Below are 17,982 nucleotides of genomic sequence, written 5' to 3' on the forward strand. Positions count from 1 at the left end.
ACCCGTTCCGAGGGCGGCTCTGACTTCGGTTGGACAGTCCAAGGGCATGCACCCGAACCACTGAAGTGGATTGGGATCTGATGAATGAGAGGGGAGGGTACCCCCCAACCCTCTCGGGAGGGTAAAAAAAAAAAAAAGCTGTCTGTGGGTGGTTTTCTGGGTATGCACCTTAACCCTGGCTGTGCTCAAAGCTGTGACCATGCAGCAAGCTTAAGCCTATAGGGAACCATGTTAAAAATGGTTTTTGAAGCAAAAAATGGCACTGTGTGCTCATTTGCATGTCATTTCCCAGAATCCCTTGCTGCAGTGGAAGTGCTGTGTGCTGGGTGATAATGGGGAAAGGCGGGGTTGCAGACCTGCCTAAGACATGCAGATGAGCATACAGTTCTATTTACATTTGTGTATATATATATATATATATATATATATATATATATATATATATATATATATATATATATATATATTTCAAATACATGTATGATTAAGCAATCTACAAAGAAATGGTAAAGGATATCCAAGTACTAATTGAACACTTCCGATCTCTAATTGACAACATCACAGACAAAATTAAAACAAAGCCAAATGACTATTAAAACACATCTCATAAGAGAATACAGCAAGCACCTATCCAAACCAGTAAATTGCAATACAACATACAATTGAACAATGTGTACATGATGCTAATAATATTTCCATCATGTACACAGTAGCAATCAAAGGTCCAAAACAAATACACGATTGAAAGTAAACATGCAATATAAACAAAGCAAGTAGACTATAATAAATTACCAACACACAATTTATGGGATCCGAAATACATTAGTAGAAAATCCAAAACAAAAACCATATTCAATATTGTTATGCAAAAACAAATCCATAGCAAAAAAAAATCTATTTCTAACTAACACGATCATACACAATCTAAGTTCACCAAATAAGCCACAATAAAAAATCAAGGCAGGGTCCCAACATATACCCATGCAACCATCATCATCTTAAATGACATAACAAATTATACAAAACATTTCACACACACAATTCTAACCAAACAGGAGAAATACTAGTACAAGACATGAAAAAATGTAATTAACATTTGCAAAACAACCCTTTAATTAACATGTATGTATATAGCTCCATAGGGATATATATATATATATATATATATATATATATACACACACACATACACATACACGGGCATTAAATGGACAGTAAAAAAATAGATCTGACATTAAAAAACAAACAAACAAACAAAAAAAACAGTTACTACTTAAATAAAATATATTTATTTACTTTACTTACCAGTAGATGACCAATGACGGACTTCCGTTTAAACCCCTACGTCTGTAACAAATCCAAAGACAGGAACCAGGAACCCATAAAATAAAAAAGCTTTGTAATCCAATGTGGTGTCTTTCTTGTCTTTACAATCCATACTGTCTGTGGTCTTCTTTTCGGGGTCTTCTTTGCCGTCTGCGGGGTCTTCTGGCTTCTTCATCTTCTTCTGCGACGCACTGGCCATCTTCTTCTGAGGGGAGGACCTCTCCCCACGGCGTCTAGCTGTAAAATGAGACGACATAGGCTTTTATAGGCCTATGATGTCACATTTTGCATCAAATGGTTCTCACAGTCCTGATTGGTCCGTGAAAAGCATTTGATTTTGGTTAAGGAAAAAAAAAATGCTGACGTCATTTAAAGGAAATGAAGCCAGCCAATCGGAATTGCTTTGCTTCATTTACCTTTAACATGACGTCAAGGAAACCAAAATGGCACCGTCACATGGGACTAGAGCCAATGAGATCATTGATTTAGTTCCGACGAGTACTGGGGGTATTGGCCCAAGGGTATGTGGGTAGGCCCCCAGTTGGGTATTGGGTGAGTGAGGGTGGTTAGGCCTCATGGGGTGGGGGGGGGGGGTAGTGGGGGAGGGTATTTAGGCCTCCCGAGTGGTGGGTGAGGGTGGGTTAACCGCCTAATGACTGTAGCGGTTAATAACCGCTATGGTAATTAAGGGGTTAGGGGACATTACATTGGCTGTTTTAATTCTTGTTTATGTTTTGTAGCATCGGAGGGGGCATGGACGGTGATGAAGATGAGGATGGCCTTCATCGTGCCAGCCGGACATGGGTGAGTGCTATATGTATTTATTGTTCTTTATGTATTTTAAATGGGCAAATTCACTATTATCCAGGTGTGGATAATAGTAATTGTGCCCATTACTATACTGTATGTTTTAGGGGGGGGGGGTATTTCTTTATTAATATTTGTGTTTCTAAATTAATTTGGGGGGCCACAGAATTGGTACTGCAGGCCCGTGGGGACACCTTCGGGTAACACCCGAGGGCAACCGCCGGCCTATAGTATCATTGCTGTGCATATATGTACTGTATGTTAGGGGGGTATAGGTGTTGTTGGTGTAATATATATATATTTATATATTTTTATTGGGTTGTTGGTGTAATATATATATATATATATATATATATACAGTGTTCGACAAACGTATACATTTGCTCGCCCCGGGCGAGTGGATTTAACCCCCGGGCGAATAAATATTGGCCCAAGCAGCACACGTTTGGTACTAGGTGGCGAGTAGATTTTTTTGTGTGGCGAGTAGATTTTTTGGTGATTTGAAGACGAATATCAGAGGCAGCACTCCAGGTAAGTGGTCAAAAGAAATTTGTATTAACAAGACATCTTATCCAACGTTTCGGTCCTTGGTCCCGCACGAGGACCGAAACGTTGGATAAGATTTCTTGTTAATACAAATTTCTTTTGACCACTTACCTGGAGTGCTGCCTCTGATATTCGTCTTCAAACGGTATCGTATTGCCTATTTTATACCATACTGTACAGGATTTGCACCCACATTGTTTCAACAGACGGAGTGCCTATTGTCATGCACCATCTAATTATATATATATATATATTTGTTGGTGAGATATATACAGTTAGGTCCGGAAATAATTGGGCAGTGACACAATTTTCATAATTTTGGCTCTGTACGCCACCACAATGGATTTGAAATGAAACAACCGAGATGCAATAGAAGTGCAGACTTTCAGCTTTAATTCAAGGGGTTGAACCAAAAATTGTATGAAACGTTTAGGAATTGCAACCATTTTCATACACAGTCCTCTTATTTCAGGGGCTCAAATGTAATTGGACAAATTAACAAAATCCTAAATAAAATGTTCATTTTTAAAACTTTGTCGAGAATCCTTTGCAGGCAATGACTGCTTGAAGTCTGGAACGCATGGACATCACCAAATGCTGGGTTTCCTCCTTTGTGATGTTTTGCCAGGCCTTTACTGCAGCTGTCTTCTGTTGTTGTTAGTTCATGGGTCTTTCTGCCTTAAGTTTTGTCTTCAGCAAGTGAAATGCATGCTCGATCAGGTTGAGATCAGGTGATTGACTCGGCCATTGCAGAATATTCCACTTCTTTGCCTTAAAAAACTCCTGGGTTGCTTTCACAGTATCTTTTAGGTCATTGTCCATCTGTAAAGTGAAGCGCCGTCCAATCAACTTCGCTGAATTTGGCCGAATCTGAGCAGACAATATATCCCTATACACTTCAGAATTCATCCGGCTGCTCCTGTCTTCTGTCACATCATCAATAAACACTAGTGACCCAGTGCCATTGAAAGCCATGCATGCCCATGCCATCACACTGCCTCCACCGTGTTTTACAGATGATGTGGTATGCTTTGGATCATGAGCCGTTACAAGCCTTTTCCATACTTTTTCTTCCCATCATTCTGGTACAGGTTGATCTTAGTTTCATCTGTCCAAAGAATGCTGTTCCAGAACTGGGCTGGCTTGTTTAGATATTGTTTGGCAAAGTCTAATCTGGCCTTTCTATTCTTGAGGCTTATGAATGGTTTGCACCTTGTGGTGAACCCTCTGTATTTGCTCTCGTGAAGTCTTCTCTTTATGGTAGACTTGGATAAGGATATGCCTACCTCCTGGAGAGTGTTCTTCACTTGGCTGGATGTTGTGAAGGGGTTCTTCTTTACCATGGAAAGGATCCTACCATCATCCACCACTGTTGTCTTCCGTGGACTTACAGGCCTTTTTGTGTTGCAGAGCTCACACCAGTGCGTTCTTTTCTTCTCAGAAAGTACCAAACTGTTAATTTGGCCACTCCTAATGTTCCTCTATCTCTCTGATGGATTTTCATTTTTTTTTGCAGCATACGGATGCCCTGTTTCGCTTGCATTGAGAGCTCCTTTGACCGCATGTTGTGGGTTCACAGCTTCAAAATGCGAATGCCACACCTGGAATCAACTCCAGACCAATTACCTGCTTAATTGATAATGAAATAACGAAGGAATAGCCCACACCTGTCCATGAAACAGCGTTTGAGTCAATTGCCCAATTACTTTTGGTCCCTTGAAAAAGAGGGGGCTACGTATTAAAGAGATGTAATTCCTAAACCCTTCCTCCAATTTGGATGTGAATACCCTCAAATTAAAGCGGATAGACTGCACTTTAAGCCCATAGTCATTATTTAACTGTAAATTGAATTTAGTTTGGTACACAGCCAAAATAACAAAACTTGTATCAGTGTCCAATTATTTCCGGACCTAACTGTATATATATATATTTATTTATTTATTGTGGGGCTGTTGTGTGTGTATTTTTTATTGTGGGTAGCGGGGGTGGGCGAAGTGGGTATTAGCCCCAACGGTGGTTGTTTAGGGCTTGTGGGTGGATAGCGTGAGGGCTTAACCCCTTCATGACCTTAGCAGTATTAACCGCTACGTCATGAAGGGGTTAAGTCCACCCGCAACCCCCCCGCAAGCCCTAAAAAGCCACCAAGGGCCAAATACCCCCTTCACCCACCCCCACTACCCACAATAAACCTGGCACGGCTGGTTAACCCCTTCATTGCCTTAGCGGTTAGCCGCTAAGGTAATTAAGTGGCCTTTAAATGCAATTTTCCTGCCTCGGATGCATGCTGGGGGCCTCCGGTGCTGGTATTAATGGGTATCAGCTCCGGAGACCCCCGGCATCAATCCGAGCCAGGAAAAGGGCCTGATTTTTTTCTATGCATCGCCGCTCAGCACCAGATTTTTGTTGGCGGAGCGAATTGGAGAAAATGTCTCCATTCTAGAGCGCCGATCAACGCCGAGATGCTAATCGGCGTACTACTAGAATACGGCGGGTTTTAAAACTGGCGAAATATCGATTCTCGCCACCCGCGCGGCGAGTTTTTTTTTTTGGGGGGAAAAAACGGCGGATTTTCCTCATCTCGCCAGTTTTCCGGCATTTACTGAATTGCTGTAGGCATATTTGCCAAAAAACTGGCGAGATAGGGCTTCTCACAGGTTTCTGCGTAGGCCCCTGTCTTTTTTTTACTCTTTAAATGGCAGCCACAATAACGTTATTACAAACTGTAATAGCTCATAGCTGATCACTGCAACTCGTGGCTTTATTTCCCCCTCATTTACAGTACAGTAGGTACCCTTGGCAAAAGCAGAATATATGGTGCAATATTGTGTGATGTTTGTCAATAAGCTTTTCACGATTAAGACTTTCAGGCCTAAATTTGGAATCCAATACACATTTGAATTAATTATGAAACCACTTAACATTAATAGGTAGTGTGTTAAACATCGCTCAATGCTTTAAGTGCTGCAGTGCACCGCCAACGTGTGACAGCTGGGAATGCAGCTTTAAAAGAGTATACATTAAACAAAATATACAAATTGGTTACCCCCTGCTATTAACTAACGAGATATCAAAGCTGATATTAAGGGAGGAGTAGACGATCGAAGAGCTTTGAAGGTAAAGAGGAGAACTTGGAAGTATGAACGTCACAAAATGAAGTTGTAGTGAGTAGGTAGAAATACATTGAAACAAATCCCTAGATTTAGGAGTTCAGTTATCACAGTTACACAAAAATATATAAAATAATATATAATAAAATAAAATATATAAACATATATATATACATATATATAAAAAATATATAAACAAAAGGTCTTTTTTTTAAAAAAAATTTTTTTACACAGAATGACACAATGACTTTTAGATAAAATGTTTTAATTTGGCAACACTGGTTGATTATACACTTTGGAGCTATTAAAAGAAGTACACAATGGAGGGGGAACCCACACACGAACACCTAGTTGCAAGCTCGATTTACTAAAATAAATACATAAATAATATTGCTGACGCTGCATAGGAGGAATTTTACAATGCAAAGCCGATGGGATTCAAACTCCCCCTTTCTTCAAGTATTCTCTTGCACAGCTGTAAATGTTTAGAAATACTAGGTTTCCATTATTTGCGAGTGCCTAATTTGGATTTATTTTTTATTGTCAAAAGGCTGAAGGGCCATATTTACTAAACAATGCAACTCTGTAGGACACCCATTCATTTCCCATGTAATACAAAAATAAACCAAAACAACAATGAAATAACCTACCATAGAAGATTAAGTGACCTTAAAGTGAAACTTTTACTCATCTGGTTTGTGGGAAAAATGTACTTTTATTTTTGAGTCCCATGAAACTCAATCTTATCAGGCACGTATTGTGCGACAGCGGGGGGTGTTCGACAGCGGGGGGTGTTTTACAGTGGGGGGTGTTTTACAGCGGGGGGGGTGTTCGACAGCGGGGGGGGGGGGTGCTACAGCGGGGGTTCTCAACTCTAGTCACCCACCCACTCCCATCAACAGGACATGTTTTCAGCATATCCCTGCTTCATCAAAGGTGGCTCAAATCAGTCCCTGCTTCACCACAGGTGGCTCAAATCAGTCCCTGCTTCAGCACAGGTGGCTCAAATCAGTCCCTGCTTTACCACAGGTGGCTCAAATCAGTCCCTGCTTCAGCACAGGTGGCTCAAATCAGTCCCTGCTTCAGCACAGGTGGCTCAAATCAGTCCCTGCTTCAGCACAGGTGGTTCAATCAGTGTGATTGAGCCACCTGCGCGGAAGCAGGGATATCATTAACACCAGACCGGTTGGGGGGTCCTGAGTACTGGAATTGAGAACCCCTGTTCTACACACTTAAAGCTGTTGTCTCTCCAACTTTTCTGTTTTGTTCTAGTATTGGAACCGCTCATTTTTAACTCCAGAGACCCTTCCTGATTCCCAAAACATTAGCTCTAAATGTACTGGTTTGTAAATGAACGGATATTGGCACGTGGGCCTGAGGCAGACCGGGCGGCCATTTTGAATTCTTGAAAGGAAACAAAAAAACTCCAGCACATTATGGAGGTAGTGTTCTCCGGAACCAGGGAGTATCGGCAGAGGTGCATAGCCCAGTACCGCTCTCGAGGCCCATCCGGTTCAGAATATGAATTATTTTTTTTTTTTAAATTAAACATTATGGGGCATAGTTCACTGTGGTCCCGACCGGGATTGCCCCTTTGAAAATATATCAAAGCTTTAAGCAAACATTTGGCTATTTTGGTTTTCTTGCAAATTAAGACCATTAATTAAATTATGACGTCTGAATTTTGAAGGGGAAAAAAAGGCAACATTTGTTCGAATTTAACTCCTTAAAAGTATCGCTGCTTTACAAGCAACTTGGTTTAAAGCCTTGTAAGGCTTTCATATAAGTGTTTTTTGTGGGGCACTTAACCCTTTGAGTGGCGCGGTCCCTGTAGCACTCGCCATCACGTGACCGCTGGGTTACAGATGAGAGAACGAAGGGGAAGAGTCACCCCTCCTGTTCGCCATTATTACGGATCGCAAGACGTGATCTCCCTGAAGAGAACAAGCATTTTTGGGGGGACGTAGCTACTACGTCGTGGGGGCACTCAAAGGGTTAAATGGCGTTGCCATGTCACAGTACTTCTGGCAAAGCCATCATTATATTACAGCTCACAGCGGTGTACGGGTAGCGTGGCTACATCTGGACTTTCAAAAGCATTTCGCACTATTTATTTTCCCCTTTCTTCCAGGCCCATCATGTATTCCTAAAACCAGGGCACTTCAACCCAAGAAGACCTTGGAGTCTCTGCTCCTGCCAATTTCTGTGTAGTTGCCTAAGCAGCTAAGTGCAATTTTTCCCCACTGAAAATCACTTACAGTATAAGCAAAGGAAATGTCAAATATGTATATAACAATTGAAGTATGGAAGCGTATAAAAAAAATGACATTACAACAATACACTCGCTGTCCTAACCCCTTACATTTTCTGCAATAAAACCACTTTACAAAATTAGTTGAAGAGCCCTAAACATTTGACTGCAAAACCACCATCTATCGGAGGAAACTGCAGAGCAAATGTACCAATACTAAACAGGTATTTCTGGAGGGCTTGAGCAGGGACAAAAGTTAGACTCAACAAAGACAGTCTACAAAGTTGTGAAAATGTAGTAGGAATATACATATATACAAAAAATATATACATATATATATATTTATTTTTTATAATATATACATATATACACACACACACACACACACACACACACACACACACACACACACACACACACACACACACACACCAAATATTACTCATTTGCATTTGCATGACTTAGGCAGGTCTGCAACCCCGCCTTTCACCATTATCACCCAGCACACAGCATTTCCACTGCAGCAAGGGATTCTGGGAAATGACATGGAAATGAGCACACAGTGCCACCTTTTGCTCCAAAACCATTCAACATGGTTCCACTATAGGCTTAAGCTTGCTGCATGGTCACAGCTTTGAGCACAGCCAGGGGTTAAGCCAGCAAACCCACCCACGGACAGACTGAGACACACCCACACTACTTGATTTTATCAGTAAGTAGCCAATTTGCTATTTCTATATCAAGTTGCTGTTTCATACTTCACTATTGTGGCCCTTTTTTAATTCTCTTTAGAACCAAGAAAATTGGGACTTGGTTACTACTCCGAACACCTTCCGTGACACATTGTGTATTATTTTATTAATTACTGATATATTTTTTATTAATTACTGATATTTTTATCTGCGCCCGTTATTCATTCTGTCTGTTTTATATATGTTAACCCGAGTGTGAGGTTAGGAATTCTGAGGCAGCATCCCAAGATAATGTTATTAGATTTATGCATATCCTCTCGACATCAAAGGACCAGTTGGGCCATCAATTAAGAAGATTTAACACCATTAACAGAACCAAGATGATCTGTATTCTGTAATCTTTGATTTCGCCTAATAAAAATGTTTGAAAAACAAAAAACAGAACCAAGATGAATAGATGGTGCTGTGATTGCACTGGTAAAAGGTGCACAAGTAGTAGTGGTGTTTTAATGTGGGGAGGAGGGAGGGAGGGAGATGAAAAGGTGACGGATCCCTCCAAAAACAATTCAGATATAAAGAGGGAAATGTGGTAGACAAAGCATTTATTCATTCACCGTTGGTATTCCAGCCCCATTCCCAATGGTTTTATTATCACTCTATGGTGTTTCTTGTTAATCCATAAAGAAAGGCGCCAAGATTCAGCTCCCCTGAATCCCTCCACAAGAATAACCCTGATAATTAGTATATGCAATCAAGGGAACTGTGCCAAGAATTGCTAAGGAGAGTCGTCCTGAGGAGTTGTGATGAGCTGTGAGGACCATCATTAGGAAGACATGCAGGTACAAGATTATATATATACTGTATATATATATCTAGATATATATATATATATATCTAGATATATATATAGATATCTGACACGCACACACACTTACTTCTCAGGGAAACCTACCTGGGTAGTAAACCTTTTTGCCATCTGACTTGTAAACAACCAATGTAATAAACTCTCGATTGTGCGCAAAGTCATCCTGTGAAAATACAATAGGATGCAGGTTATCTCGATTTACCTTCGCTGTCCAGGAGAATATATGTGCACATTGCAATGCAAAATTCCCAATGACGGCATGTAGAGCCGTGGTTACTAAACCACATGACACTTTACAGAGCCATATGACACCTTACAGAGCCATAAGACACTTGAATGGGCCATACAGTCTAACAGTACAATGAGAAGGGATCTTCAATTGGCGCCCGCAGGTCTATCTGCTTATACTAATTATATTGTAGTTGCTCAGGCAGCCAAGTGCAATGTCTCACACTGAAATTCACATGCAAGCTAAGGTCATGTAAACATATACTGTATGGCACAGGTTTCAACAATGATTATACGCCAAGAACATTTGTAAGTCTTTAAATGTATCCAAAATTACATCATGATGCTCTTGTTCTACTCCTATTTAACAAGTGGAACAGCCCTGCCATAAGGTGTCCTGTGGCAGAGCACTGCTTAGTAAATATGGCCCACATTATTAACATCTGATACCACACTGCACAAGTAAAAGACCGTGGCCTATCACTTCTGTTGCTTCGGCTCTGAATGGGGATTAGCATATAAACATGTGTTACTACAGAAGGAAAGGCAAAGATCAAAAGTCCAATGTGCAATATCTTTTGACATGTGCCAGAGTACGAGGTGATCAGAAATGAGTGACTTCATGTACATACTGCAGTATCTATTTCTCACGCATGTTTAACTACAGTGTGCTTTGGCCTTGTTAAATATTTACTTCCTCATAAGGTGCGTCTGAAATACAACGCATCAATAATTGAGTCACTGACACAAATTATACACGGACAATTTTTTTGCTGCAAAACTGATTTCTCTAGTTATTATACGTACAGCATGAATGTGCAGACATGTTGTGCTGTTACTGAGCTCTGTGCTCACTATTCTGTTGAGAAAACAGCATGGTTGAAAAGAGTTTTTACAGTATGCAACCAGTAAGTAGATGGCACAGGTTATTTTAGATATAGCACTGTGGGCAATAACCATTATTAGAAAAATCATCTAGGCAATGCAATTATGGATAGGAACCATGGCTTCCGTTATCTAAACTTCTCTACCTTGTGATCAAAATTAAAAGGACAAATCTGTGACTTGTTCTCTGTCAGGTTCCTTATAATACCCATGTTAATGCAAAAAAATAAAATAATAAGTTAAAATAGAGAATATTGAACATCAATATGAGGACGTAAAGCAATGAAATCAGGCCAACTAAGATTCAGGGGCGTATTCTACATTTACAAAGTGTCTGCTTTAGGCCGAATTTCCATGGTCAATTTTGGCCCATAATGGCTCGATTGGCCACTTCGGCAGATATAGAATATGCCCTTCAGTGTCACCAAAGGATGGTTCACTATAGAAAACATGAAGTTGCAATTACGGTTATGGACACTGCAATTGTAAAGGCAAATACAATTGTACATGTAACATTGACTCACAGTTGGGTATTTAAATTCAGCTCGTAATATGTTTTACAGTACGTGGAATGAACAAAGTGATTGCAGAAGTGATTGCAATTGAATTGTATAAACATAGGTCCTTGTGGGAAACAGGATTGTACAACCACACAAACCTTGTCAGTGATGTGTCTGCTCAGCAGAATCCACACTGCAGCTCCCCCTTTAGGACACTGGACTTCTAGATTGTACTGAGGATTATTAGCCAGGCTGTATGCATCTTTCACTGGACCCTGCTTTGCATCCCACGTGCTACAAAAAAAACCCAAAGAATTGAACATGACACAAACCCTGCATTCTTTTACCTTTCCGTTACAGACGGCTCTCAGCACATTGATCCAACAACATCTAATTCACAAATACAGCACGTAGGTCTGAGCTCAGTTATACAAGAGACACGTCGCTAGCCGATATTAGTTTGCACATTCTGCCTGCACTTTTATTTTTTATATATTCCTGACTGGTGTGAATAAAACTGTTAATTTCCTGTGTTAGACTATATGTGCCTCATTACCTCCATAACGGGACCTCAAATCCCGACTTGCTTTTGCCATCACAATAATGGGGATGAAAATATTACCTCCAAGTGGAGTACTTACAAACCGATTTTTTAAATCTGCCTAGTTCTTTACGTAAAGCCTCTTACGGAGATATGATCATTGCTTATACTTCTTATTGTCCTACTCATGAGCATACAACGTCGAATTTTTCTTTGGTATTATCTTGTTAGATACAGCACGATCTTTTCTATACGGGTTCATTGTTACATCTGTATGACACACGTATCTATTCTGTCTGTATTAATTTACCTTGAATTGTTTACTTTCATTGCCTACCGACCACACAGCTATTCCCGCCACTGCTTTCTCATGCTCTTTTGTGGCATTGCTTTGGGTATGTAAATGGGACGTTGGTGTTATGTAGGTATCTTGAAAAAGACCTTTGCCAGGACACAGCCCCAGTAGAAGTCAGCCTGGCTCTGTTCTGGTACTAGTGGGCCCAAACAATTTCTGACACTTGGTGTTCTTCAGATTGTCCAGCGTGGGTTAATGTTTGAGAAGATTCCCAAAAGCAACAGGTTTATATGCTTAAATGATTTGAGAATGTAAGAGAAAGTGGGCCTTATTAGATGTGATCCAGGTTATGAAGAAAAAAACAGCCATCATATCAGTTTCCAAAGACAAACAAAGAAAATGTTTCTACTCCAACCTCTTCTTAGGCTACGTCCACGCTAGCGCTGAACGCGCGGCGCTTGCCGAGTTTAGTTCCTACACGTAAAGAAAACCCGCACTGCTGTAAATTAACCTGTGAGGTGCTGACTGGATGGAGACGTGATAGTATCTATTGAAGAAAAAGAACCCAGTCTTATAGCACTCATTCACAACAAAGTGTATAGTGATAAATTTAAAATACTTTATTAATAACTATGAATAAAAAATAGGGTGTTAAAACGTAATTAAATACTGTATAGAACAGCACGTGACTGTATCCTTTAGTGACCCACCCTAGTTTAGGTGGGTGGATATGGTATGATCCCTGATTGGTACTAGAGATCAGATGCTATGAATTATAGCCTCCTAAAATATAGGAACGGAGTCAAAGAGAGCCCACCGGATTGACTGTCTCTAATAGAGTGTATCTAGACGTATAGTGCACTCTAAAAAGATACACTCATAGTGAAATGGCATGTACTGCGCTTAGTTAGACCTATAGATGTCTCCCCCCCCCCCAGATTAGAGATTGCACTGGTTTCTGTGTAAATTCACCAGCACTATAAGAGCTAGATCTCTATTGGGGATAAAAATTGCTTGTTCTCTTAGGTGCAGACTATTAGGCAAGAACTGAGATCGATAGTGTGGTGTTAATGAGCTTAAAGCAGCTATAGAAAATCACCAAAACACCTCTAATACTGAAAGTGGGGTGATGGTGATATCTGCTGTACTCTAAATGTTTGTGCAGTACCCCTTACAGTCTAGGCACAATATATGCTAAGCTGCCACACAAAACTACTTTGCACTCAGGAGTAATCACCCTTATCATAACAGGGTCAGATAGAGCGCAATAGGTGGAGGCTAATGTATGAGCAACCTCCACAGTGTAGCGTGGGTATTGTAATGGTAGCGCTGACTGTATGGGTTAATGTAGGCACATAGACAGCTGAGAAGCTACTCAGCAAAATTTAAATACAGGTACTTGCCTGCACCAACGGCTAGTACTGAGGTGGGGTACACAGGGGGTTAATAATAAAGTGAGGTCAGAGCCCCAGAATCACCCCATCCCCCCTCACTAGGAGTTAGAGCAATCGTGTGCACAGAGTGTAAAGTGGGGAGCCGGTCTAGCTGATGATCGCAGTGTCCCCTACATCAGCACTGATCCTGATTATATCAGTGCCGATGTGTTCGAGGACCTGCCTGTCTATCAGGTGAGTTATGCAGTGACTCCTATGAGCATGGAGGGTCCCGCAATAGTAATATATAGCGCGATCCCTAGATGAAAGAACATGCACATCGGGGGAAGCCTAAATGCATTGACGCGGATCAATATCCAGAGGCTGTACTGTTTGAATAAACAAACTTCCCGCGTGTGCAGGGAGGAATTAGTTCCTGCAATTTTAGTTCCTGCGAGTTTAGTTCCTGCAATTTAAATTGTCCCGTCCCCGCTCACGCGCTCGTGCACGCAGGCTCTCCCAAGCTTGGCACTTGGGGAGACAAAAAAAAAAGAGAGAGTTTGAAGCGCGCTCAACAAGCCCCCAAGTGCGCGCTTGCAAAATAGACAGGACACCCGGCGCTCATTCTTGGAGAGCTGGTGACGTCAAGCATTAGCGCGGTCAGCGCCAACGGGGCCGCAGCCTTAGTCTCATAGTTCTGTAGGTTTCAGAGTAGTGCTAGGTCTGAAATAGCTGAACCATTCCTTAAAGTTCACAGGTTCAAGATGGAAGGTCATTATCACCATCAGAAAGGGAGATTATCTGCCCAAGATAGATGTCAATAATGCATATTTTCCCATTTCTATCTTTCTAAAACTTTGTGTACAACAGTTTCAATTTGCAGGTCTTCCGTTTGACAGCACCAAGAACATTCATAAAGGTGACGGCAGTAGTGGCAAGACTTGCGAAAATTGGGGATTTTTGTAGGCACCACATCTGGAAGATTGGCTGATAACAGCAAGTTCCAATAAATAAACACACTTAGGGGCCTATGCAGAGAGCAGCGCTAAAGTAAATCTCGCCATTTTTTTGAGAAATTCGCGCAGAAACAGCAGAAAATGGCGAGGTACGAAAAACGCGCCATTTTTTTTCCTATTTCTGAATCTCGCCGCGCGGCTGGCGAGAACCTACATCTCGCCAGTGTTAAAAATATCCGAATTCAGAAAGGCGCGATCGCCATCTAGCGGCTGTTCGCGCCAAGAAAATGGCGCGATTTTCTTCAATTACCTCCGCCAAAAAAAGTTGGCAAGAAGCTGGAGCTCGCCGGCCATAGGGAAAAAAAAAAAATGCGCGATTTTTTCTCTCACTTTTCTGCAGCGCGCATCTCTCCCTTTTAAACTCGCCACACGCATTCATGCCATAAATTGCGAATTTTGCCCATTTCTGCATATGGAGAAAAAAACTCTCCATTAAAGCTACTTTTTCTTAAACTCTCCAATTTATTCTAGCGCTGCTCTCTCCCTTAGAACCTTGGCAGGAGTATCAACAGGAAGTACAGCAAACTTGTACCATCCCAGCGACTTTTCTTTTTGGAGTATGCTCTTTATTCAATACTTCAGTAGCCCGCGTATTCTTGACCACAGAAAAGTTTCAGAAAATACAAGTGTCAGTACAGAAATGTAAGTTAAAAAAAAGTGTGTGTGCCGAGCACGTGCATTTTAAGTGAAGCTACTTTGTCTTTTGTTACTGTTTTGTCACAGAAATTGTATTTGCGATGGTGATGTTTTTAATTACAAATCAAAACAATTTCAGTGCCAAAACGCAAAGAAGTTTGAATTAGGATGCGTTTTAGCCATTTGCACTTCTTTATTTATAGTACCTGTGAATTCCTTGTGTGCGTCACTGTGTGTCTGCGTCACTGTGTGCGCGCGCCAGTCAGCGTGTGTGTGCCTGCGTCAGTGTGTGTGTATGTTTGCCTGCATCAGTGTGTGTGTGTATGTGTGCGTGCGTCAGCATGTGTGTACGCCAGTCAGTGTATGTGTGCGCGTGTCCGTCAGTGTGTGTGTGTGCGCGTGACAGTCAGTGTGTGTGCATCAGTCAGGGTGTGCGTCACTGTGTGTGTGTGTGTGTTAGTGTCAGTCAGTCAGTGTGTATGTGTGTGTGTCACTGTTTGTGTCTTACAAGTGTGGCGCTCGGGTGAAGGGTGTGCTCAGCATGTCCCGCAGGCTCTCCCAGCGCTCACTCCCCCCCAGGACACCGCGCTCAGCGCTCCCCCCGAGCTACAGGGACACGGAGCGCTCAGCGCTCTCCCCCCTCCCTTCCAGCTACGGGGACATGGAGCGCTCACCCCCCTCCCTTCCTCCCAGCTACGGGGACATGGAGCGCTCACCCCCCTCCCTGCTACAGGGACACGGAGCGCTCAGCCCTCTCCCCCCTCCCTTCCTCCCTCCCTGCTACGGGGACACGGCGTGCTCAGCGCTCTCTCCCCTCCCTCACAGCTACGGCGAACTCGCCCGCTCCCCCCGGCGGAGCTGCGGGGACACAGCGCCCAGATCTCGCAGCCCTGTCCGAAGAGGAGATCTCGAGGGAGCCGGGGCACAGAAGTTTGGTAGGGGTGTGGTGTGTGTTTGTGTCACCCTCCTCTTCTCCGGTGACTAGTGGGAGCTGGCAACACTGACCTCCCTGATGGCCACTTCGGCCAGCAGTGACGTCACTTCCTGCACTGCACTTCTGTCACCACCAAGGCAATTTACTGCCAGGGAAATTTTCATGTGGTAGGTGCCGCTAAAGAAGTTTCACTTCAAAAATAAAAAATAGCCGACCAACAGCCAGAGGATATATGGCATTGCTGGGACACATGAATACAGCAGCAGAAGCTGTTCACTTGCCACATTTCCATTTAAGGATGCGGCTTCAAGGGAAGTTTCTAACTTGATGGAACAAGGATTCTTTGAATATGTTCCAAAAATATACACCTATCCGCAGCCTACACGGGTGGCTCAACATATAACATTTGAATCAGGGAAACTACCTATTTATTACCAGATTGGGTAATACACGTACTCATGACAGAACCTACAGTCTTAGTTATTTCAAAACTACAGCTGTCTCACATTTTAAACTGGTGTGTAACTGTTACATACGCCTATAACCAATTTTACCTTTAACTGTTCATGCAATGTCTTTATATATGTAGCACCCTGCTAGGAATTTCCCTTTACCCTGCATGTCAGTCCTGGTAGCTGCAGGCAGTGCCAGGGGTAAGTCCTCAACAGGCCCTGGCATGTGAGTTAGTCACAATAATGTTATAATAATGTTGCACTTTCAAGGCACATGTTTGGCCTTGTGCTAGTTCTGGAAGTTGCTAGATGGTCACATGGTAATATTATGAAACAATTATTCAGCCCAGATACTGGGGCAGACTGTTGGCCACTCCCCTGAGTATATCAAGTTGGGTTCCTCCATTTTGTATTCAGACCCCTAGGGAGGATCCCAACAACACCAGGGAAGACCCCAGAGTCCAAATAACATCAGCGAGGATGCCAGGCTCTCCTAGCCTGTAAAGCAGGATAGCATCAGTATTCCCTTCTATTATTTTCAGCATAGGGACCCAATGTTAGGGGCTCCCTAGAAAAGGTGCAGATGAGGATCCACATGGCTGTAGGGAATAGCTTCATCCTCAGGACTAAGAAGGGACCTGGGCTGGACTGCCAGTGATTTCTGGACACTGGTCTGGATCTGCAACTTGGCAGGGCAAGAGGCTCTAGGGAAGAGTTGAGCCACTATGTGACTCGCCAGTGAGCGAGACTGATTAACACTATTTCTGAATGCTGAAATCCAGTCCTGTTTGTAATGCCTAAGCTGCTGTTCAAATAAACACAAGTTAAAAGTTCCTGGCGCCCTCATCTGTTCATCACTCCTTTATACATGCTGGCACAGATCCACAATATCAACCCTGGGATGAAAACCAGTCCTGTTGAGGTATCGGGTAACCAGACTGAGCACCTACATCATTTATTCAGGCACAAAGCCTGTTTAAAGCCACGGAGACCAATAACCAACACTCCTTTTTCCCTGTACACCTTATCCCCATGTCATCTGCAATGTAGCCTCATCTATTCATGCAAATTAGGAAATCATCATTTTGTCCAAATCCCTTAAATCAGGAGCAAGTTCTGTATTGTCCGGATGCAGTCAGGGTATTAAAAGGATATCTACAACGTCCAAAATTATTCACAAAAAACAGACAAAATGGCCACAAAAAAGGAAGCATGGCTTCAAAGGCTTCTATATTAAGATGAATTAGATGGAGTATACAACTAGCATATGAATCAGCAAAAATCATCCCCTTAATATCAAAGTCCCCTCAACAAAAGAGACAACAGCATCACGGGCAGAGAAAGCAGAGGCGTCTACAGAATACAAAAATGCGATGCTGCAACCTGGTCGCCCATTCATATGTTTACAAAACATTACCGATTAGATCTCTCCGCATCATCACATGCAGCTTTTGTTCTTCCCACTGTTTGGCAGCTCGGTCTATCCGAGCTGGTTTTTTTTATTATTTTTATTTAATTGCTGTGGGAC

At 42.2% G+C, this 17,982-nt stretch overlaps 1 protein-coding gene across 1 annotated transcript in view; it reads right to left on the reverse strand.

Moving 5' to 3' along the window:
* Nucleotides 1-17,982, reverse strand: part of CAPN7 (calpain 7) — a 76,405-nt gene that overhangs the window by 12,186 nt on the left and 46,237 nt on the right. The window contains exons 15-16 of the mRNA XM_075587080.1: nt 11,366-11,501; nt 9,682-9,757 (exon numbers count right to left, since the gene is read on the reverse strand). Coding sequence (XP_075443195.1) covers nt 9,682-9,757; nt 11,366-11,501 — 212 coding nt within the window. The remainder of the gene's footprint in view (nt 1-9,681; nt 9,758-11,365; nt 11,502-17,982) is intronic.

Source organism: Ascaphus truei, chromosome 2, assembly GCF_040206685.1.
Source record: "Ascaphus truei isolate aAscTru1 chromosome 2, aAscTru1.hap1, whole genome shotgun sequence".
NCBI lineage: Eukaryota > Metazoa > Chordata > Amphibia > Anura > Ascaphidae > Ascaphus > Ascaphus truei.